Consider the following 24,698-nt stretch of genomic DNA (forward strand, 5'->3'; position numbering starts at 1 on the left):
AGATGGTGGAAGCACAGGGAAGCCACAAGAGATTTGAAAAAGGATGAAAATGTTTGGAAAATAGCTATAAGCAGTTGGTTAATGGGATAATGAGTCGATTAGGGAGGTATAAAGTATTGGCTTGCCACAGTGAAGGCCTGGTTGAGATTATATAACATGAATTTATGGTGGATTCAGTCAGCACAGATTTGTGACTTTTCCATTTTCTTTCAGCAACAAGTAAATAACAGCGAAGGCAGCAGATGCTGGATACGATCCAAGGCTGAGGCCTGGCAGGGCAAGATCTTCAATGGGACAAGGGAATAAGAAATTCAAGAGAGGAAGAGAATGGAAAATGGAACTGGTTCACCAAGAAGTCCAAATGGGGAAGGGAAGAGAGGTTTGCGAGTGCAGGGACAATGGCCTGGGAAATAACTGAGGAGGGAAGGGATTAAAGAGCATGATTTTAAGGCTGCATGGCAGAGTGGGAAATAGAATGGCAACAGACTGCGATCAGAAAAAAGAATTTCAAAGTTCGTGAACATGGAAGTGGTGCATTTGTAGGTGATCACAAAATCCAAGGTATGACCACTGCTGTGTGTCGCTGTAGTGGGGTGGAAAAGTAGATCATACAAGAAGGCCTACTTCTACACCATTCAAATAAATACACAAAGTCTCGACAATGACCACTGAAATCTCTTTTTTCCAATTCCTTGTCTCTCTAGAGGAATAGAACAAACATCAGATAGGAAATATACTCCCAGTAGTTTCACTTCAACCCTGAAGCCTGCATCTAAGAGGCTTAGGCCAGGTGCAGAATTATATAAATTATATAATCCTCCCTTGCCTGATTTTCAGATTCTATCTAAACACTTTCTACTAACCTCTAGAGGTTAGATAGACTTAAACCTCCTGGTTCTGCAGCCACAAGCTCAGAATTGACACTGACACACAGGTGTGTTTGCCCAGGATAAATCATATTTAAATAAACTACTGACACATATACGTTCTCGAGGCACCTGCTTTTTCCTTCTGCACTAAACTACAAAGTCTTGCTATGCAGGTGAGTTGGGTCAAAAAAAAAAGGCTTATCTCCTCAAATCACTCTGTACACCGTCAAATGGCTTTGGGAAAAAGTGAATTCTGGTCAGCATTGCTTTGCTTGAAAAAGTCAAAACAAACAACTTATAAATATGAGCTCCTTTTGAGGCAGATCTCTGTCATTCAGAGACTATTTTCTATGAAGTGATGTCCCAGGAAAAAGGGTCCCACTCCCTGAAAGGGGAGTCTGAATGCATTTTGGGGTGACTCTGGCCTATACCTCTGAAACAGGAAGAACCCTAGGAGCCAGACTGAGCCTAGCAAACCCTTTGAAAAGTGCATACACTCAAGCATTAGATTAGTTCCAGGGTTGAAATAGGGATTTGATCAGGGACCCAAACAATAATTTCATTCAGAAGCAGGCAGAAAATCCACAGTAGGCCCTCAAACCACCTTAGTCTCCCATAAATCATCTGGGGTAACAGGAGAACAGGTGACCCTAAGTCATATTACATTCCTGGAGCTGAGCCAACACCAAGTAAGGGGTAGAAGGGTGAAATAGAAAGAAAAAACATCCATGGAGTTCCCCTTCTGTGGGTCTTCTCTCCTAGATATTGCTCTGAAGGACCAGAATACCCTATTCTTAATTATAGTCTATACTCCCTAAGTAACATCATGGAGGCTCTTGCCTCAGCCCTGGGCCTACAAGACTTATATAAATTGGACAGAATCAGGGTATCAAGGACCAAATACTAGTAGGTATATTGAACATTCAACCATCAGAAACCACGACTACCCTTCCCATGCCCACAGATTCTGAGCCCTACGCAGATTCAGAAAGCCTGGGAATTAAAAAAAAAAAATAGTCAAAAACCAGAGATCATCTAGAATGGTAGTCTCCCTTTTAATGTGTCTACATGTGCTAGACAGGTTGAAACCAAGGAAAGCATTAAGCACCCTACTTTTTCCAAACCATAGATTCTCTGCATGGCCTGGGTATGACAGGGGGCAACTCCAACAAGAGGAGCTCAAAAGGACACAATAGGCCACCTAGTGGGATGAGAATAACTTCTTGAAATTTGTGCCCATGACTGGACTTAAGTGGAAGGAGGCTGGAAGCAGTGACCCTTCTCCTTCCCAAGCCCCACCCCAGTTAGGGCACCCCAGCACTGCAGGCACAACAGAGTTAACGGTCCACCCGCCCCGAGGAGCCCAAAGGTACTTCACTGCAACATGCCTAACATTTACATTGCCTCTCTCTGCTCATTAAACAGGTTTTGGTTAAATAATGAACAAACTGTATTACAGACTCCGATGAGAATTCCAAAATTATAAATCAACTGGGAAAGCCCAAAGGGCCAGGCAGACAGGGAGGGGGGGAGAAGGATAATATTGACTAATATAAAGGGCGCAGCTTGACAGTGGATATTCCTGCCACACCTGATCAAACATACTCTGTGGGGGGAGGGGAAGGAGAGCAGAAGAGGGGAGACAGGACAAGACGGCATGAAATTTGCATCCGGAAAAGATTAAAACAGATTCTTTGGGGATGGAGAAAATACATAATATATATTACTATAAATGCAAAACTGTACTAAAAGCTAACTCAAATGTCAAAGATTACAGCTTGAATAAATTTAAATATAAAAGCCATGTGCTTCCTTGTGTTAATGAGAGAGACATAAAAAGACAAACTGAGCTAGGAGGCTAAGCAGAGCCTCATGCTGCCTAAAGGAGGCAATGGGTTCAGAGCACAGTGAGAAAATCCAGTTAGAGGTTATGCACCATAGCCCCAGCATCTGCAGACAAACATCATGAATTCATTCCAGCTCCTGGACCACAACAACATTAACTTCTTCAGGACAACTATCTGACAGGGCTAATGGGAAGATGATATGGAGAGAGTAAGACTTTTAAGGCCAAGTCATAAATAAGAACTCAGCCATTCCTTTTGCTTGTGCATGAACCAAGGCACCAACTAGACCAGCAATACTCAGGAAGGGCTCTCGGGGCATATATGGTTCTTTTCATGCTAAACTATCAGTGGTCTAAGCCATCTAATTTCTACAATACAATATCACATTTATTAGACTCTGAAGGTTATACAATAACCAAGCAGTTCTTTTCACTAATGACGATTGCAAATGTGGTTTCAAAGTTAGAGAACTGTGGTAAACACCAAGCTATACTTTAACAACTGGTTCAGAGGCAGCTAGGTGGCGCAGTGGATAAAGCACCGGCCCTGGATTCAGGAGGACCTGAGTTCAAATCCAGCCTCAGACACTTAACACTTATTAGCTGTGTGACCCTGGGCAAGTCACTTAATCCCAATTGCCTCACCAAAAAAAAAAAAAAAGGTTCCTCCCTTTCCATGAGTCTGGGGAAGCAGATGATGCCAATGTACCCCAAACTTTCTCCCATTCAACTACTCTGAACATTTACAAGGAAAAAACAGCAACTTGCTTTGGTTTAACTGATAATATAGGATGAATTAATTTATTCTTATGGTAAATGTTTTACTCTCTTGTTCAGCTTCAGAAAGCAAGCAATCAACAAGCATTTATGGCCCAGAACCAGATCCAGACATTCGAAGATACTGTATTGAAGGCTGATGTACAGGTTGTCTTAGAGGATAAAAAGCTTGGGAATGAAAGTACTAGAATTGTCCTTATTGTCCCAAACTAAGCAGAACACTTCTCCTGGCTATGTGAAGAATCATGAGCCCCTTTAATTGCCTTTCTCCAAGTTCAGAACTCTCTCCCAGACCCTTTTATTAGCAAGCTTCCAGGGAGGCAACCCTTCTGACGCTGCCAGTCAGAAAAAATCTGTTTGCTTCAGCGGAAGAAACAAAAAATTTGTCATGGCTTGAAGAATCCAAGACCACAGGGGCAGCTAACCCATAAACCTGCTTCTGTGAGCCAAAAGTGTGTGGGATCACCAATAGAATTAATTCTATTTTTTAAAAGACCGTGAAAATAAAATGTTTTTGGTACCAATCTATCACTCACTCAAACAGGTACAATATTCTAGAAACCCAAAACAACAAGGAAACCTTGGCATAAATTGAATTCAACAACTATCACAGCTGCTAGCCACTGGAAGATGGTGTCACCTCCTTTTCCACTGCAACAACCTGAAAACTCCAGTAGTATTCCTATCACCATCTTGATGGAATTGGCTCCCCCGAACATTTTAGTTTTCATTGGTTTCTAGTAGAAGGTAAATAGATCTCTAATTCAAGGATGAAAAAGAAATTAAACAGCAGACTTACTTGGGTAACTCTTATATTAGACATATTAAAAGACTAAGCTATACAACAGTATAAGTATGGTCCATGAAGTAAAGCCCAAGTAAGAAAGACATGAAATAAGAACAAGATCTGGAACATATGTTGATGGTTAGACCATAGTTGGAGGAGTATTGCTCCAGATAGACAAGATTCTCAGAACACAAAAAAAGTAAATAGGGTTGGTTCCCTCACTTGATCACTCTGCTGCTATAGAGTGCTCTATCCAGGTATATACAAACTTGACTCCAGTCATGTGAAACATAGTTTTTGTTTACAGCACATTCAGGTTCATTCTAAGAATGAGATTTGTTCTTTGTCCCTAGGATTATGCACATAAGTCAACTCCAACCTTTTAAAACAGCTGGATCACATATGGTACTTATCTATTAGTAGTACAATATAGTTTATGCATTGACACTGCAAATTAACAAATGATTCTCAGGACTGTCTTTACTCGATCCTTTTTGGCTAAAATTTCCCAATAACTATAGGTCCAAAGGAACTTCTTTTGGAAAAAATGCTAAGATAGCACTGCCTTCGGACAACTTCTGTCCATCTACAACCCCTTATAAGCTGGTAAAGACATACAGATCAGAACTCTTCTCCTTTAGACTACATATATCAGGTGCATTTACTTGGACTAAATGAACAAAAGTAACATATTCTAGTGAAAAAAATGATTTAACAAAGGGTCAGAAGCCCTGAGTTTTAATCTTACTTCTGTCATTAACTTGCTATGTAACTTTGGGAAAATCACTGAAATGCAGCTTCAGTTTTTTCATCTGCAAAACACGGATAACATTTGTTATTATAACAGAATTTAAGAATTGGAAGGAACCTCAGACCTGACCAAGAATACCTTTCTTTCCCCCAGACTCTTTTAACAACTAAGAAGCATACCATACATAAATGCAGAAGTATAAATAAAACTGTAATAAACATATATGAACATGTTCCACAGAATCATCCAATCCTAAAGTTAAAAGGGACCTTTGTCCAACTCCCTTGCATGAATCCCCTCTACATGAGCCACAACATTTGTTCATCTAGCCTTCAGTTGAATACCTACTGGGAGAGGAACTGATAACTTCATAAGGTAGTCCATTCCATTGTTAATCAGCTCCATTGCCAAAAAGGTCTCTTTTTTCCATTCAAAAATGTAATTTCAGGGGGCAGCTAGGTGGCATAGTGGTAAAGTACCAGCCCTGGATTCAGGAGGACCTGAGTTCAAATCCAGCCCCAGACGCTTGACACTTACTAGCTGTGTTACCCTGGGCAAGTCACTTAACCCTCATTACCCTGCCCACCCAAAAAATAAAAATCTAATTTCTCTTCCACATAACCAACCTTCAAATATTTAAAGATTGCTATTGAAAATCCCCCTCCAGGGGCAGCTAGGTAGCGCAGTGGATAGAGCACTGGCCCTGGATTCAGGAGGACCTGAGTTCAAATCTGGCCTCAGACACTTGACACTTACTAGCTGTGTGACCCTGGGCAAGTCACTTAACCCCAATTGCCTCACCAAAAAAAAAAAAAAAAAAGGAAAAAAAAGAAAATCCCCCTCCAAATCTCTCCATTCTAGAGTAAACAATTCTAGTTTCCTTTATCAATCTTCATATAGATCCCCCTGGTCTTCAAATCATTAATCATACTGAACAGCCTCTTCTGGATGCTTCCCAGCTTATCAATGTTCTTCCTAAAATAAAGTATCTGGAATCGGACATGGTAATCCAGATATGATCTTATCAGGGCAGACTATATCAGAATTATTACTTCCTTCATCCTAGATACTATTCCTTTCTTACTGAGTCTAAAAGAGCTTTAGCGGTGTTTGGCTACCAGAATGACTTAGGATCATAGATCTAGAGTGAAAATGAACCTTAGAGGTCATTTAATCCAACCCCCTCATTACAGATGAAGAAATTGAGGCCCAAAGATGCTAAATGGTTTCCTAAGGTCATATGGGTAGTGAATGGCAGAGGCAGGATCAACCTTGGGTCCTGTGACTTCATGTTCAGAGCTCTTTCTCTTGTAGAGTTCCTTCCATTAAAGTCTCCTCAATATCACATTCATGACTCATATTGAGTTTATAAAACACTTAAGGGGCAGCTAGGTGGTGCAGTGGATTGAACAGCAGTCCTGGATTCAGGAGGACCCGAGTTCAAATCCAGCCTCAGACACTTAACACTTACTAGCTGTGTGACCCTGGGCAAGTCACTTAACCTCAATTGCCTCACCAAAAAAAGGAAAAGAATAAAACACTTAAAATGCAGATCTTTTCCACATCCTGTACTTAGATTAAAATAATTAACTTCACAAGCAAAGAATTTTACAGTTATCTTCATTAAATTTCATCTTATTCAATTGTCCCACAATTCTAACCCATCAGGATGCTTTTGAATCCTGACTCCATGATCCAGCATGTTAGCCCTCTCATTTCTGTATTATCTGAAACTTTCATAAGCACAGTGCCAATGCCTTCATCCAAATTTTGACTGGCACAGTCATAGAGAAATGAAACTGCATTACAAATAGCTAAGACTTTACCTTTGGTAAGACTTGGCAGTAATCCCTCTAGAGCAGGACTTCTTAACCTTTTTGTGTGTGTCACATGCCCCTTGGCAGGCTGGTGAAGTCTATGGACCCCATCTCAGAATAATGTCTTTAAATTTATAAAATAAAATACAAAGAATTTCAAAGGAAACCAATTATATTAAAATATAATTATTAAATTAAAACAATATATATATATATATATATAAAATAAAGTTCAAAGATCCCAGGTTAAAAAAATCCTGCTCTAGGAGGAAAAAACTGCAGTTTTCAAGCAAAGATACATGCGATATAGGTATCCATCCAAAGTCTATCTGTGTTTGTAAGGGACAATAAGTACCCAACTTCAACTGGCAACTTCTGGCCTTTGGTGCATGTGGATGGGAGATGTGTGTGTGTATTTTTTAAACAGTACAAGTAAATATGTCAAGACAGGGAAAAGAATGGAATAAACAATCAATGTTCACTAAGAGTGCTTTAGGAAAGATATTAGACATTAGGAAGTGAATCATCTACACCAAAATGTACATATGTATTCTCTGTTGCAGGTAAGTAGCTCTCTTTATATAATGGGAAGCTTACCTGTTATATTATTTAATACCTCCTTTAGATGACTGAAACTATGCAGCAAGGGATCTCGTTCTTCATCCTGTAGATCACATGGAAACAGAAGTCATTACTGGATCAATAGGGAATTATGATGAAAAATGCATCAAGAAGGCAAGAACTAGGTCTCCTTTTCTGAACCCAACCAGAATTCCTAGTAGCAAGTTTGCTTCTTTTCATAAGAGAGAAGTTAGTCACCTTTCACCCAGCCTGAATAAAGAGAGAGCCAACAAATATGTGAAAGTAGAAAGGAAAAGGCTACAAGTTAGTTCTAAGAAATAGAACACAGGGTTAAGGCTGACTAGAGAATTTTATATTGACTTCTCTACTACTATCTCCTCTTCCATTTTTAGTACCTATTTTATTAAAAGATAAATTATTCCTGAACCCCAAGACTCAATATAATTTCTCCCCTAAACTTCTAAAGAATTGTTAAGAGGAATTAAAGAGGTATGAATAATGGCTAAGCACTTTGTTTTTAACTTCAAAACTAGGGTCATTCACAGCTTTTCAACTGCTCTTATCAGGCCCTCAGAGAGGGCTCTTACTGCTTCTGATATGGAGTTACAAGGGGAAAATTTTTTTTTCTTCAAAATAGAGACTTGGAAACTAAGTCAATGGAGAGGGAAGAGAGAGGGTCAAGTTCTATAATTTCATTGATGTAAATAACAACCAGTATGGTAACTACCTTTGATAATGCAGATCAACATCTCCTCTGCAATTTATAGTCTTAGAGTTTCCTGGGGGTACTATGATAGTTAATAACATGGTCACACAGTTGGTCTGTTTCAACAGTAAGACATGAACCCAGGCATTCCTGACTCCAAAGCTCTCTCTCTATCTACTACGCTGTGCTGCCTCTCATATAGTAAAAGTCAATATGGTGTTTATTGGTTGAATTTCTCCCCTCACAGACACTATGCTATCAGGCCATAGAACATCCAGAAATAGGTTTAAATGATAATAAAACAATAAAAATAATTGAACAGTGCAATTATAGAACTATTGGCTCAAATCTAGATAAATGAGAAAATCAATCCCCAGCTATATGCTGGATATTAAGCATGAGGAACTAAGTCTTTCAAGTCAAAAGGAAGCCATTTAGGGCCTAAAAAACTTAATCAGGGGCAGCTAGGTGGCGCAGTGATAGAGCACTGGCCTTGGATTCAGGAGAACCTGAGTTCAAATCCGGCCTCAGACAACTGACACTTATTAGCTGTGTGACCCTGGGCAAGTCACTTAACCCCAAGTGCCTCACCAAAAAAACAAAAAACAAAAAAACTTAATCAGAATGCTGGCACAGTACCTTTTTTCTTCTTTTTTTTTTTTAGTATTTTATTTTTCCCCAATTACATGTAAAAACAAATTTACATCTATTTTTTAAAATTTGGGGGCAGCTAAGTGGCTCAGTGGATAAAGCACTGGCCTTGGATTCAGGAGGACCTGAATTCAAATCCAACCTCAGAAATTTGACACTTACTAGCTGTGTGACCATAGGCAAGTCACTTAACCCTCATTGCCCCACCCCCCCAAAAAAAATTTGAGCTCCAAATTCTCTCCCTTCCTCCCCTCTCTGAGAAGGCAAGCAATTCGATATAAATTATACATGTGACATAGTATTTCTTAGCAAACAAATGAAGACACACCAGCATTTTCTTCATAATTATGATTATCCTCTATTACCTTTGAGGGTACTTTATAGCTTATACAACATTTTCACATTTATTATTTCATTTGAACCTTACAATAGCACTGCTAGGTAGGTAGAGCAAGTATTATGCTCATTCTACATATAAGGAAACTGAGGCTCGAAGATTCTAAGTGACTTCCTGAGGGTGACAAAGCTAGTAAGTACAAGAGCCAGAATTGAAATACAGGATTTCTCACTCCAAGTCCAGTACTTCTTTCACTAGATAACACACTACCTCTTCTAAAACAAAATGTGACTATTATTAATCACCATGACTAAGATGCAGACCAAGTTTTTTGAGGTCATGATGCAGAATACCAACCAAACTACTACAGGATCACCACGCATGACAACAGCTCTCTCTGTACCACAGAAATCTGGATTACAGCTCAAATTCTTTTTACTATATCATCTTGGGGGGTGGGGGGAAGCGGGGTGGCACAGTGGATAAAGCACCAGCCTTGGATTCAGGAGTACCTGAGTTCAAATCCGGCCTCAGACACTTGACACTTACTAGCTGTGTGACCCTGGGCAAGTCACTTAACCCTCATTGCCCTGCCCAAACAAACAAACAAAAAAACAAAAAAATATATCATCTATGGGGTTGCTATTGCCCATGTCTTATGCCTCTTAACCCTCTCCCCTTCAATATATGTGCCTATTCTCATCCTCCTAATCTGGAATGCAGTGCAGAACTTGAACAAGGTGAAGTACTGTTCAGTTTCTCTAAATAAATGAATGTCATAACATAACAAAAAAAGGAAATGTTAGATGTTGATGGGGATGTGGGAAAACTAGGACATTAATCCACTATTCGTGGAATTGTGAATTGATCCAACCATTCTGAAGAGCAATTTGAAACTATGACCAAAGGGCTATAAAACTGTACATGCCCTTTGATCCAGTAATACCACTGCTAGGTTTATATTCCAAAGACATTCCAAAAAAGAGAAAAAGACCTATTTGTACAAAAATATTTATACCAGTTCTTTTTGTGGTAGTTAAGAACTGGAAATCAAAGGAATGCCCATTAACTGGAGAATGGCTGAACAAGGTGTGGTATATGATTGTAATGGAATATTATTGTGCTATAAGAAATGACAAGCAGGATGATTTCAGAAATGCCTGGAAAGACTTGTATGAACTATAGTGAAGAGAGCAGAACCAAGAGAACATTGTGCACAGAGACAGCAATATTGTTTGATGAAGAACTGTGAATGACTTCACTATTCTCAAGGATACAATGATCCAAGACAATCCCAAAAGACTATTGATGAAACATACTATCTACCTCCAAAGAAAGAATTGATATTGATTCAACACAGACTGAAACAAGCTATTTTTCACTTTCTTTCTTTCATTTTTGTTCTTTTATTAGAATTTTCTTATACAAAATGAATAATATGACAATGTTTTCCACAACTGCACATATATAACCCATATCTGATTGCTTGTTGTCTCAGAGAGGGGAGAGGGGAGGGAGGGAAGGAGGTATGGAATTTGGAACTCAAAACTTTAAATAAAAATGTTCATTACCCAAAATAAATAAATGAATGAATGAATAAATGGATAAATAAACAAATAGGTGGGCAAATAAATAGATAAGTGGATAGATAAATTAATGGATAGATAAAGAAAGAAAGAAATGCCACAAGAAGGTCCACTCAAGCAAAATGTATTCATCAAAGAGACTGGAAATGGTCTGCTTTCTTTACAGGATGGCATTACAGATGGTCAAGATTTTACCTTTAATAGGTAAAATAGGACTTGGCAGTGGGTTTCAATAGGGGAAAAAACAGCTGTAAACAAAGGGTTTCAGAGCAAAGACAAAAATGAGCATTTATAGACCATCTTCATTTCCAGTCAAACTCATTTAGGTAAATTTGGCAGCTAGATACAGCTAATAGGAATGAAAAATCAGGTCTTCCTTGACTTCTCCTGGGTGTCATAAACAGTTCCAAGCAACAGTCTGATCTGTGTATAGATATAAAACTTTTTGAAGCATTTCAAAAAACATGGTTTGGGAAAGAGGTCTGTAAGAAGAAAAAGAACCAGGGGTGGCTAGGTGGCACAGTGGATAAAGCACCGGCCCTGGATTCAGGAGTACCTGAGTTCAAATCCGGCCTCAGACCCTTGACATTTACTAGCTGTGTGACCCTGGGCAAGTCACTTAACCCCCATTGCCCCACAAAAAAAAAAAAAGAAGAAGAAAAAGAAAAAGAACCTTCCATAATTTGGCAGTGTTCTGAGTAGTGTTGTGAAAAGCAGAAATAATATAGGTATGTTTTACTTTATGTAAGATATATATATATATATATATATATGGAAAATGTTGTATAATTCAAATGTGTGTTAAGTCAAACTTTATTTGAAGTATACGCTTACTATTTAAAGGAATCCTAGGGCAAATCTTTTTTGCAAACTGAAAAAATCTTTACATGATGTAAATATTCACCCCCTAGTTTATCCATTTTGTAATATTTTCACATTAACAGGTATCCTTAAAACAAGGTATACACCATTACTCAGAGAAAACTAATTGTTACCTAAGCCTCATCCCATAAACAAAACTTTCTGAAATGATTCCAGTGGCAAGTAGAAAGTCAAAAGAAGTCTTTCCCAGGCTCTGGCCTACATAATCCAGAATACTGGGACAACCTACCCAGAGAGCATTTGAAGCTAACAGGCCAAATCTAAAGGTAAAAGAAAACAGATAGACTGTGCTAATAAAGCTGCCAACAAAACTCAAGGAAGAGCTCAGAATGCTTTTTTTAAGCTTGTCACCTACAGATCTGTCAGAGACAATAAGGTAAGAGGGAGTACAGAGAAGTGGAAAGAGTGATAGATTTAAAGTAAGAGAATCTGAGTTCAAATCCTTACTCAGTACCACTTACTACTACATATACCTTGAAGTGCTATTGAATGTTAAAAAACAACCAGAAAAAGCAACAAGAATGAGGAAATCTTTTATACCATGAGTTAAAGAAGCACATGCATTATTGGTTAATATGAAACTGAAAGATTCCTGAGGGAAACCCTGAATTCTGGAAAGAGCATTTAGTTAGAAACTAGCAGGCCTAAATTCCTATGCTGGCTCTGCCACATACTACTAAGCTTGAAGACTTGGACAATACATGTAAACTCTTTAAGCCTGAATTTCTTCACCTGAAGAAGGCTGAAATAATACTTGCCTACTTCATGAGGCTGCTGAGAGGAATGAATGAGATGATGCATGTAAAAGAACTTTAAAAAATATAAAGCACTAGGGGGTAACGAGGTGGAGCAATGGATAAAGCACTGACCCTGGATTCAGGAGTACCTGAGTTCGAATCCAGCCTCAGATACTTGATACTTACTAGCTGTGTGACCCTGGGCAAGTCACTTAACCCTCAATGCCACCCCCCCCAAAAAAGAAAGAAATCAACTAGTCTACTTCGAGGTAGCTAGGTGGTGCAGTGGATAAAGCACCAGCCCTGGATTCAGGAGGACCTGAGTTCAAATGTAGTCTCAGACATTTGTCACTTACTAGCTGTGTGATCCTTGGCAAGTCACTTAACGTTCATTGCCCCACAAAAACAAACAAGCAAACAAAAAAAAAGAAAAATATACAGCACTATATAAATATAATGGAATTGTTTTTCTCTATTATCAGAAATCCTACAAGAAGAAACTTGTAACCCGAAATAAATTCACTAAACTTGTATTAAGTGACAGAAAATGCTTGGTGAATCACCTAAGGCAAATCAGCAGTTAAATCATCAAAGTTTGTAATTCTACCCATTCCCTTTACTTACCACAGGGGTGTGAGTGCTCCATCTGGCATTCCGTTTGATGGCCCCTACCACAATGTTAATTTCCCCTTGGATTATGTAAATACTCTTATCCACCATCCTGGCAAACCTATCAAAAAAATGAAGAGGGAAATCTGATTAATGTGTGCCCACCCATAGCCTGTCCCTTGAGCAACCTATCATGTGAGGAAAAGATCAATTCATACCCATAGGAGAAGCAGGAATTAATATGATTAAAATCAGGACAAATATTTAATTCGATTCACCAAATATTTATTAAACACCTTATTAAATGCCTTTTCGAATTGAAATCAATTGCTTCTAATGACCACAATCATTTTGTTTCCTTCCTGAAAATCCCAGACACTGAGATTAAACCAATAGATTTTTTTGCTGTTTTTTGGAAACTGGGTCTCTATCTTTCCCAGGCTAAAAGTGCAGCACTGAACCCTCACAGGCTGGATCGCACTCCTGCTCAGCACTAGCAGAAGCACTGACCTGCTCCATCGTCTGACGTGGACTAGTTCACCCCTCTTTAGGCAGCTGCCAAAGGCTCTTCATATTGGTACTAGGTTTAGTGAAGGCATCCAATAAGCTTTAGCTCTATTGTAGCTCAGAACTCCCCAGAAGCCAACAAGTATTAACAGAAAGTACTTCCCACAGGACCATCTATATACCTAAAGTCAATTTCCACTAGATGTATTTATTTCTGGAAATAAAGTAATGAGCTTCAATAGACAACCTGATGAGGCCTTTGTGTCTGTGGCAGACAGGTAACCTTGGCTTGTTAAAGACAATGGTAATACTGGTTAAAGACAATGTTCCAACCTTCTCACTATTCCTCTTTGTCCATCCCTCAAGTAATGATGGGTCAAAGAAGTCCAGAGAGACTGTGAGAAGAGTAAGTGACTTTTATGATGAAACTGTATTTGTCATTTCCATTTTTTACAAGTATTTATACTGCCATGCTATGTAGTAGAAAGAACACTGACCTTGAGTCAAGAGACCCAAGTCCTGGTTCCAGTTCTGCTACTAACCAGCTGACCTTAAGGTAAGTAGCTTAACCTGTCTGGCCCTTTGTTTACTCATCTGTCAAAGGGAGAGGCTGAACTACAAAATGATCTCTACGATACCTCCTAGCTCTAACATCCTGGCATTCTATGATTACAGGTACAGACTAACACAGCTCTGAAGATTCTGAAATCCCATATGCCTACAACAAGGAGAAGGGAAACTGAGAGCTGCACTGAATGAACTGAAAGGAAGCCTCATTTGCAAGCTGCACTAGCAAGTACATCTAGAGCAGAATTTCTACTTGAAATACAGAAAACTTTGAGATCACATGGTACCAATCTTAGGACATTTTAACACCTGACACTTCTATGTTTAAGGTTTGCAAAGCACTTCCCATATATTATTTGATCCTCACAACAACCCTGAGGGGTAAATGCTAAAGCTATTATGATCCCCTTCTTATAAAGGAGGAAACTGAGGCTGAGAGAAGTGAGGTCCCTAATTGGACACTAAAGAAACCCAGCTCTCCTTACAGCCTGACTTGCATACAACATTCTCAATGGTGTGGAAGTGTTCTCTAGGCCATCATCTTTGAATCCTTAGCTCAGGTACCACTTCCTACTCAAAGCTTTTCCTGATCTTCACTAGTTGTTTTCTCGGTTCTTAAATCGCACTGGCCTGACACCTTTGATTCCCTCTCCCCTTGTAAAATACAAACTCCTTGAGGGCAGAAATGGTTTTCATTTTTATTTCCTCTTGGTATCCCCAGCACCTAGAACAATGACTTCCATGTAACAAGCATTTAACAAATATTTTTTTGAGTTGAACTAAAAATAAAATACAAATTCCTTACTCTGGCCATTTAAGACCTACCACAATCTGGTTCTAAACTACCTTTCTAGCCTTTAATATTACTTACTCCCCCCTTCATGTAAACTATAGTAATTTTTCATAGGGGTTGTTAATAATTTGCAGTTCTTTTGAGAACTATTTGTTCACATGCTTTGACCACTCCATTAGGACATGGTTTTTGTTACATATTTATGTGAATTCCCTGTTAATCGAATATATAATGCTGTTATCAAAAATATTTGGGAACAGGGCAGGCCAGTGGGCTGCTAGGACAGCAGGAGAGAGAGGACTAGGCCCAGGGCCTGCTGGCCTCTTGGAATTGACCCCTTCTTCCTTCCTCATTTCCACCAGCCCCTGAGATAGCATTGGTCTTAGTAGAACCCATGCAAGGATCTGGAGAGGGAAAGAAATGTGGAGGCCTAAGCAGCAGCCACCTACCTGAAGTGTGTTATTTGTGACATGCACCCCACCTCTGGCAACAGAGCGGCTAGTGGAGAAAGCCACATCCCCTGGACTAGAAGCATGGCCCAGTCACCTTCTCAACAAGAAGCTCAGAAATGACAGAGTTGCCAAAGACCCATAAAGGATAATGGCTGTTCTCACCTAGACACTGACACTTCCACTTCCACTGATGACCATATGCTTGAAAGTGCAAAATACAAGACCATACCTCATTTCCTCCTCAACACTAAGAACCTGAAATGGCTCGTTTCTGCCACTATTTCATCAGTCAAAACCGATAAAAGACACAGAAGAACCCATGAGGAAAAAAAAAATAAACCTTGGCTAAGGCATTATTCATAAAAGTACAGTGTCTGGCCCTAACATAAAGTCCAACATCAAGAATGAGCAAAGAAAAAAAGGTTCTCTCCATAAAGAATTATTAGGATGACAGAAGCACTCGATACACAAACCCAAGAGAATGATTCCAAAATATCTATAAGCAAAATCTCTAAGATAAATATAGGTTTGGCTAAAGTCCAACCAGAATTCCTAGAAGAGAGTTTTAAAATATTTTTATTAATGTAATGAAGAGTATGGAAGGAAGGAAAAGAAATAGAAAAGAAATGAGAGTTATGGAAGAAAGAATTAAAAAGGGAATTTACAGCTTGTACAAGAGGTATAAAACCTCACCTAAGTAACAGACTCCCTGAAAATTGGAATGGACCATAAGTCAGTGACTCCATGAGATAACAAGAAATATTTAAAACAAAAGACTGAAAAAAAAAAGAGGAAAATATAAGATATCTCTTAGTCAAAACAACTAAGCTGGAAAACAGATCTAAGAGAGATAATTTAGGAATCAACAGACTACCTGAAAGCCATGACCAGAAAAACCCCAACAAAACCAAAAACCTAGAAATCATATTTCAAGAAATCTTAAAAAAGAATCCATTGGTCACTTCCTAAGAGAAACCCCAAAATGAAAACTCCTAGGAATATTACAGCCAAACTCCAGAGTGTCCAGATCAAAGGAAAAATATTCAAGCAGCCAGAAAGAAAGAATTTAACCACTGAAGTGCCAAAGTCATTATTATACAAGATTTAGCAACATCACTATAAAGGCATGGAGAGCTTAGAATATGATATTCCAGAAGGTAAAAAATATAGGTTTACAACCAACAATGACTTATCCAGGAAAACTGAGTACAATCCTACAGAAGGGTGGGAGGGGGAAGGTGAATCTTCCAAGCATACCTGTTTGGGGAAAAAAACCCAGAACTGAAAAGAAACTCTCAAGAATAAATATGGGAGTCAAAAGAAAGATTAAAAAGGTAAACCTGAATGAACAATAATCACAAGAGAATAAACAAAACTAATCTGCTTACATTCTAATATGGGAAGATGATACACGTGTCCCCTCTGAACCCTATTATCATTAAGAATCAAGGAGGAGCAGGGCAGCTAGGTGGCACAGTGGATAGAGCACCGGCCCTGGAGTTAGGAGTACCTGAGTTCAAATCCGGCCTCAGACACTTAACACTTACTAGCTGTGTAACCCTGGGTAAGTCACTTAACCACAATTGCTGCACTAAAAAAAACAAAAACAAAAGAATCAAGGAGGAGAGGGCAACTAGGTGGCACAATGGATAAAGCACTGGCCTTGGATTCAGGAGGACCTGAGTTCAAATCCAGCCTCAGACACTTGACACTTAACTAGCTGTGTGACCCTGGGCAAGTCACTTAACCCTCATTGTCCTGCAAAAAAAAAAAAAAAGTCAAAAAAGGAAATCTATTTAGACCCATTGAGACTAATTTTGTTGTCTTGATGATCTTAAAAGACAAATGGAAAGGGAAGAGAAGATGACTATATTATGGGAAGAAAGGGAGAATAAGGATGGGGAAAATTATCACTCAGAATTGGGATGCAAAAGTAGAAGTCTTCTTCTAAAACAAGGGAATGAGTGAGCAACACTTGAATCTCATTTTCATCTAAACTGGTCAAAGGAAGGAAGAATACATACAGTTGGGTACAGAAATACATTTCATTCAACAGGGAAAACAGGAGGGAAAGGGGGAAAGGGGAAATAAGGAGGAGGCTAGATTAAGAGTGGGCTTAACATTAAGCAAAACAGGGGCAGCTAGGCGGCGTAGTGGATAGAGCACCGGCCCTGGAGTCAGGAGTACCTGAGTTCAAATCCAGCCTCAGACACTTAACACTTACTAGCTGTGTGACCCTGGGCAAGTCACTTAACCCCGATTGCCTCACTAAAAAAAAAAAATCATTAAGCAAAACAAACTCTAACTAGGGTGGATTCTGAAGAGGCATTTAAAAGAAAAGAATGGGGGCAGCTAGGTGGTGAAGTGGATAGAGCACCGGCCCTGGAGTAAGGAGAACCTGAGTTCAAATCTGGCCTCAGACACTTGACACTTACTAGCTATGTGACCTTGGGCAAGTCACTTAACCCCAATTGCCTCACCAAAAAAAAAAAAAAAAAAAGAAAGAACCTGTTACTAGGCTGTGGGTGAGGGAAAGAGAAGAGGGGCAAGGGAACAGAAGCAGATTATACCTAACTTAGAGCACTAGTGCTGTACTCATTCAGCTCACGTGACCCTCTTCTTTATAAATAGGAAATGGGTAAGAAAGAGAAGGAAAAAAATAAGAGAATAGAGTGAAGAAAAATACACAATTAGCAATCATAACTATGAATGTGAATGGGATAAACTTACCCATAAAAAAGGAAAAGGATAGCAGAATGGATTAGAAAGCAGATTCAGACAATATGCCATTTACAAGAAACAGGCTTGAAAAAGAAAGATGCTCACAAAATTAAAATAAGGGGCAAAAGGGGGGCAGCTAGGTGGCGCAGTAGATAAAGCACTGGCCCTGGATTCAGGAGTACCTGAGTTCAAATCCAGCCTCAGACACTTGACACTTACTAGCTGTGTGACCCTGGGCAAGTCACTTAACCCCCATTGCCCCCACCCAAAAAAACAAAAAACAAAAACAAAAAAGAAAATAGGGGTCAAAAGCAAAATCTATTATGCTTCATCTTAAGTAAAAAATACAAGGATAGCAATCATGATCTCAGATAAAACAGTTAAAAGATACTTAATTAAAAGAAATAAAGAGAAAAACTGTATTTTGCTGAAAAGTGCCACAGACAATATCAGTACTAAACAAATACATCAAGAGGCATAGCATCAAATACTTAAAGTTAAAGGAGTTATAGAAAGAAATAGAGAATAAAACTATAGCAGTAGAAGACTGCAGTTTACAACTTTCAGACCCAGTTAATAATAATAACAATAACATTTATATGTGCTATGTGCCAGGCATTGTGTTAAGCACTTTACAATTATTATCTCATTTGATCCTCACAACGACTCTGGGAAAGAGTACTCCTATTATTCCCATTTTACATATACAGAAACTGAGGCAAACAGAGGTTAAGTGACTCGCCCAGGTTCATATAGTTAGCAAATGTCTGAGGTCAAATTTGAAGTCAGGTATTCCTGACTCTAGAACAAGAGCTCTATCCACATAACCACCAAGCAAAAAAAGAAGTGAAAGACCTGAAAAAAATTTTAGAGAAGTTAGATATGATTCCTCTAGAGATTACTGAATAGGAACAAACAAAAAAGGAGCTTCCATATTTCTCAGCTATGCATGGCACCTTCACAAAAATTGACAATATATTAGGGAATAAAAAACTTACAAATGCAGAAAAGTAAAAATATTAAGTACTTTACAGACTACAATAAGTATATTCAACAAAAAGCCCCTGAAGAAACAATTAGAAACTAACTGGTGAGTAAATTCCTAAAAAGTGGATGGATCATAGAACATATCATAAAACTAATCCATAATTTTATTAAAGAAAATAACAAGACAACATACCAAAATTTTGGATATGCAGCTAAAGCAGTGCTTAGATGGAAATGTATATCTGTAAACACTTTCATCAATAAAAGAGAAAAAAGGGGGCAGCTAGATGGCGCAGTGGATAGAGCACCGGCCCTGGATTCAGGAGGACCTGAGTTCAAATTCGGCCTCAGACACTTAACACTTACTAGCTGTGTGACCCTGGGCAAGTCACTTAACCCCAATTGCCTCACAAAATAAAAAAATAAATAAAAGAGAAAAAAGAGCAGATAAAAAACCTGGAAAACCAACAAATTAAAAACCTCTTTTAAACATCAAAATAGAAATCCTGAAAATCAAAGAAGAGATGAACAAAACTGAAAACAAAAAAACACACAACGAATTAATAAATAAAACTAGGAACTGGTTTTTAGAAAACAAACAAAAAATAGAAATGATCAACAATTTTTCAAAAATAAAATTATCAGTATCAAAAATGAAAAAGGTGAATTCACAACCAATGAAAAAGAAATTAAGTTATTGGAAATTATTTTGCCCAATTATATGACAATAAAACTGATGCTCTAAATCAAATAGATGAATATTTACAAAAATATAAAACACCCAATTAAATCAGTGACAGACTGGCTAGAGGGGAAATGGCTAGTACCAGAAAACTGAACACCTAGGACTTGGCTCAGTAGCTTTTCTTTTTCCTAGACTGCCCAAAGCAGTTCTGAAGACCCAAGACTTTTTAAAATTTTCCAGATTTCACCATATATCACAGTAAGTTTAAAATGGATATATAACCTAAATACTAAAACTATACCATAAAAATAGATGAAGAAAACCAGATAAGGTACTTTTAAAAACTATGACTAAGGGGAGAATTATTAAATAAACACTAGATGGAGGCTATTACAAATGGAAAACTTTGGGGGGCGGGTAGGTTGGCGCAGTGGATAAAGCACTGGCCCTGGATTCAGGAGTACCTGAGTTCAAATCTGGCCTCAGACACTTGACACTTACCAGCTGTGTGACCCTGGGTAAGTCACTTAACCCCCATTGCCCCACAGAAAACAAAACAAACAAACAAAAACAAACAAATGGAAAACTTTGATTACAAAAAAAAAAATTAATTAAAAAGTTTCTGCACAGACAAATTCAATGCAAGTAGGATGGGAAAGGCAACACTTTGGGGAAATCTTTACAAACATCTCCAACAGTGATTTGTATTTATACAAAATAAAAAGATACCAACACATATATATGGAATGTTCCAAAAGCCTTAGTGAAGTTTTAAGTGTATAACACTAAAAGTCATGTCCCAATGAATCGGATTAGTGGTCAAAGAATATGAACAACCAATTATCAGAATTGCGGACTATGTCAGTTTCTGGTTTGGTCCTGCCCCAGGACCATAGGCAGGGGGAAAAGATGGTCTAGTCTCTATCACCTCCCCAACTTCAGTGGGGTTCTGTCCCAAGACCATCTCTAGTACTAAGCTGCCCTCTAGGGATAAGACCTCTTCTATTTCCTGCCCCCATAGGACCTTGTACCAAGTAAGCAAGGCAAATCCATTCTCCTGACCAGGCTCCCATATATCTGCCTCCTCAGACTTTCTGTGAGACAAGTCTCCTGGGGCCTCACAAGACATAATATCACTACCTTCCAGGAGACTGATCCTAAAGAAAGGACTTCAAATAGTCTAATCATATCCCTCTCTTTGATGGATCTGTCTCTAGTAACTGACAGTCTGCCTGGATTCACTCTTCATATTAGCATATTACCATATTGGAATACTCCTTGCTCCCCAGTTCTACTTCCAGACACTCCCTCTCTCACTTTCAATAAACAACCTCTCCTCTTTTGAGATTCACAGTATCCAAATATATCACCCAATCTACATCCTGGTAGCTAATATCTGTCTCCTAACTCAATGAGTTCAGTGCTTTGCTTGTAATCTCTCTGACTCAATAAAAGGGACTCCAACATACATATCAATGTTCTCTCAGATACTCTAATTTCCTAGTTCCTCAATCTACTCAATTCCCATCACCTAATCCTTCATTCCACCTTAGAAACACAGAGATGGTCATACCCTTCATGTTGCCCATTTCCCACAAGTATTCTATTCCTAGATTGTGAACTCCAAAATACCTTTATCTGATCATAACCTTTTATCATTGAAGCTTTGCAACTCCTAATCCTGTTCTTGATTATCACTCCATTATCCCTCTACCCTCCATTCTTCCCCAAGCCATGATCTTGCACTTACTACATTCTCCTTTCTCCATTATTTTGACCCCTTGCTTGAGTGAACCAACTCAACTCTACACTAGAATCTCTTGCTTCCTGAACCTATTTGTCCACGATACTTTGCCAATACCCAACCCTGAATTACTCCCACCATCTACCACCTGAGGCAGATAGGTGGCCCAGTGGATAGAGTGCTGCACTTGGGAGTCAGGAAGATCTAAGTGTAAATCCTTCCTCAGAACCTTACCAGCTGTGTGACCATGGGCATGTCACTTCACCCCTCTCAGATTCAGTTTCCTCATCTGTAAAATGGAGCTGATAATAACATCTATCTAAAAGGTTTATTGTTAGGATCAAATGAAATAACATGTAGGGCACTTTTGCAAATCTTAAGGCTCTGGGGCAGCTAGGTGGCGTAGTGGATAGAGCACCGGCCCTGGAGTCAGGAGTACCTGGGTTCAAATCCAGCCTCAGACACTTAACATTTACTGGCTGTGTGACCCTGGGCAAGTCACTTAACCCCAATTGCCTCACTAAAAAAAAAAAATAAATAAACAAATCTTAAGGCTCTGCATAAATGCTAGTTACTATTATTATTGCTCTTATCCATATGCTACTAAACAAAGTTGAAAGTAATCACAAAACTATGATAACTAAGTCCAACATAAATTTATATTATCTAATCTCAACTGGGACCTTAATTTAATGTTCTATTCATCTTAATTGATTCACTATTACACTTTCCACAGAGACTGTTCTAAAATTGATCTCTCCTTAAACCTTCCATGGTATTTCTTTCCAACACTCTCAACTGAGGACCTCACCTCATATTTCACTGAAAAAAAGGAGACCTCAAGTTTCCCAATATTCCCTCCTCATCACACATCATTGATGCACCTCTTCCTATTCTCTCTTTCTTCACTACTGTCTAAAATTAAGAGAATACCCCTGTGGCAAAGCCAAAGCCTCTACATGCACTCCTGATCTTATTCCCTCCCAATATCTCCAGCAATCTGTCACCATTATCATCCCCAAGCTTTTTCTTACATCCAATCTCTCCCTATCTATTGGTTCCTTCTGCCTATAAACAGGCCCATGTTCCCCCATGCTTAAACAAACCCTTACTTGCACATATATAACCTATATCAGATTGCCTGCCACCTTGGGGAGAGGAAAGGGAAGGGAGAGAGGGAGAAAAATTTGGAACTCAAAATCTTATTTTAAAAATGCAGCTAGGTGGCATAGTGGATAAAGCACCAACCCTGGATTCAGGAGGACCTGAGTTCAAATCTGCCCTCACACACTTGACACTTACTAGTTGTGTGACCCTGGGCAAGTCACTTAACCCTCTATGCCCTGCCAGCCCCCAAAAATGAATATTGAAAACTATCTTTACATGTAAGTGGAAAAAAAAAGAAAACACACTTGAGACTGAAAAAAAAAATCCTTACTTACTTATCACTCCTGCTGTAACTCTTCTGCCCTTCAAGGCTAGCTCCAAGAGAGCTGCCCACCCTTGCTCCACTTCCTCTCCTCCAATTAATTTCTAAACTCTCTGCAATCAGGCTTCCAAATTCATTTTTCCACTGATACAACTCTCTTTAAAGTTACCAATGAACTCTTTTTTTTTGTTTGTTTGTTTGTTTGTTTGTTTTTAGTGAGGCAATTGTGTGACTTGCCCAGAGTCACATAGCTAGTAAGTGTTAAGTGTCTGAGGCCGGATTTGAACTCAGGTACTCCTGACTCCAGGACCGGTGCTCTATCCACTGCGCCACCTAGCTACCCCACCAATGAACTCTTAATTGCCAAATCTAGTGGCCTCAGACTTCATCCTTCTTGACTTCTCTGCAGGATATAACATTGCTGATGATCTCCTACTAGATACTCTTTCTTCTCTAGGTTTTTCTGATAGTGTTCTCTCCTGATTCTCCTCTATTTGTCCAATTGTTCCTTCACAATCTTTGCAGGCTCTTCATCCACCTTATGCCCACTAAACTTGGGTGTCTTCTAAGACTCTATCATGGGCCTTCCACTGTGTCCAGCTATTCAAAAGTAAATTTGGACGCTCCACAATCTGGGCGCTCAAGGATACCAGGGAGTATCATCTTCAACCTAGAACTGAACACACTGTCTATCTTTAGCCAACATTTCAAAGGTCTTAGAGGACAGTCAGGCCCACTGTTTTAAAGGACAGAACTGTTCCCATTTGAAACTTTTCCACAAAGAAAAGGAAAGCCTTCTATGTCCTCAATAGATGCTGCCCAGGTCTAACTGGTGTGCTATTATCCAGAAGTTACATTTATTAGCCCTGTCCATTCAACAGTCTAGAACATACAATGAAAAATGCCAATTTAACCAGGCAATATCCTACATAAGTGAAGAAAACTCATTAAATTAATAGACTAAATAGGATGCCATTTCATTTTTCAGTTTAGTTAAATTCCTCTTTAGAAAACTGCCAAACTCAGGCGGATCAATTAAAATTTAAATATTTGTTCCTACAAGCATTTTTCTCCCACTTATTTCAAATTAATATATTTTACACTATTTTCAAATAACTAGTTGAGCTTAGTTGCTGGGCATTGCTGGGCAAGAAAATGATGATTATATAGATTTCTGGACCACAACTTAAAATATAGAACTCTAAGGTGGTACATAAATATTTATACCTCTTTTTATGTGGTGGCAAAGAATTAGAAACTGAGGAGGTGCCCATCAATTAGGAAATAGTTGAACAAGTTATAACATATAAACATAATGAATACTATTATGCCATAAGAAATTATGGAGAGGGTTTCAGGGAAACCTGGAAAGACTTGTATGAACTGATTAAAAATGATGTGAGCAATAAACAGGAGAATGATTTATACAACAGTAACAATACGGTAAAGACAAACAACTTTGAAAGAACTAGGAACTCTAATTATTAAAGTGTGATGACCAACTTTGATTTCAGAAGACTTAATGATGAAACACACTGCCAATTCCTGATAGAGAGGTAAAAGACTTGGAAGTATGATGAAATGAACTTTTTTTGACAAGGCCAAATGTTAATTTGTTTTGCTGGGATATACATGTTTTAAATAGGAGGTTGGTGGGGTTTTTCTCATTTGGACTTTGGGGAAATGAGATGGGGGAAGGTGGATTTCTACTGATTGAAAAAAATTTAATTAAAAAAAATCAGTGGAGGTCTCATGCACAGTGAAGTAAGAAGAACCAAGAAAACAATATACACAATGACAAAAACAGTGTAAAGAACCACACACAAGAAAATCAAAAGTGAATGTTGCAAAATTATGATGTACAAGCATGACTCAA

The 24,698-nt window shown here is 38.7% G+C and overlaps 1 protein-coding gene across 5 annotated transcripts in view; it reads right to left on the minus strand.

Annotated features, from left to right (window-relative positions):
- GBF1 (golgi brefeldin A resistant guanine nucleotide exchange factor 1) overlaps positions 1-24,698 on the minus strand; it is a 119,485-nt gene that overhangs the window by 89,052 nt on the left and 5,735 nt on the right. For all 5 annotated transcript variants that reach the window (XM_043983020.1, XM_043983024.1, XM_043983023.1 and 2 more), the window contains exons 2-3: positions 12,953-13,058; positions 7,445-7,511 (exon numbers count right to left, since the gene is read on the minus strand). In XM_043983020.1, coding sequence (XP_043838955.1) covers positions 7,445-7,511; positions 12,953-13,048 — 163 coding nt within the window. In that variant the 5' untranslated portion in view covers positions 13,049-13,058. The remainder of the gene's footprint in view (positions 1-7,444; positions 7,512-12,952; positions 13,059-24,698) is intronic.

The sequence above is a fragment of the Dromiciops gliroides genome, chromosome 2 (genome assembly GCF_019393635.1).
Source record: "Dromiciops gliroides isolate mDroGli1 chromosome 2, mDroGli1.pri, whole genome shotgun sequence".
NCBI classification, from domain to species: domain Eukaryota; kingdom Metazoa; phylum Chordata; class Mammalia; order Microbiotheria; family Microbiotheriidae; genus Dromiciops; species Dromiciops gliroides.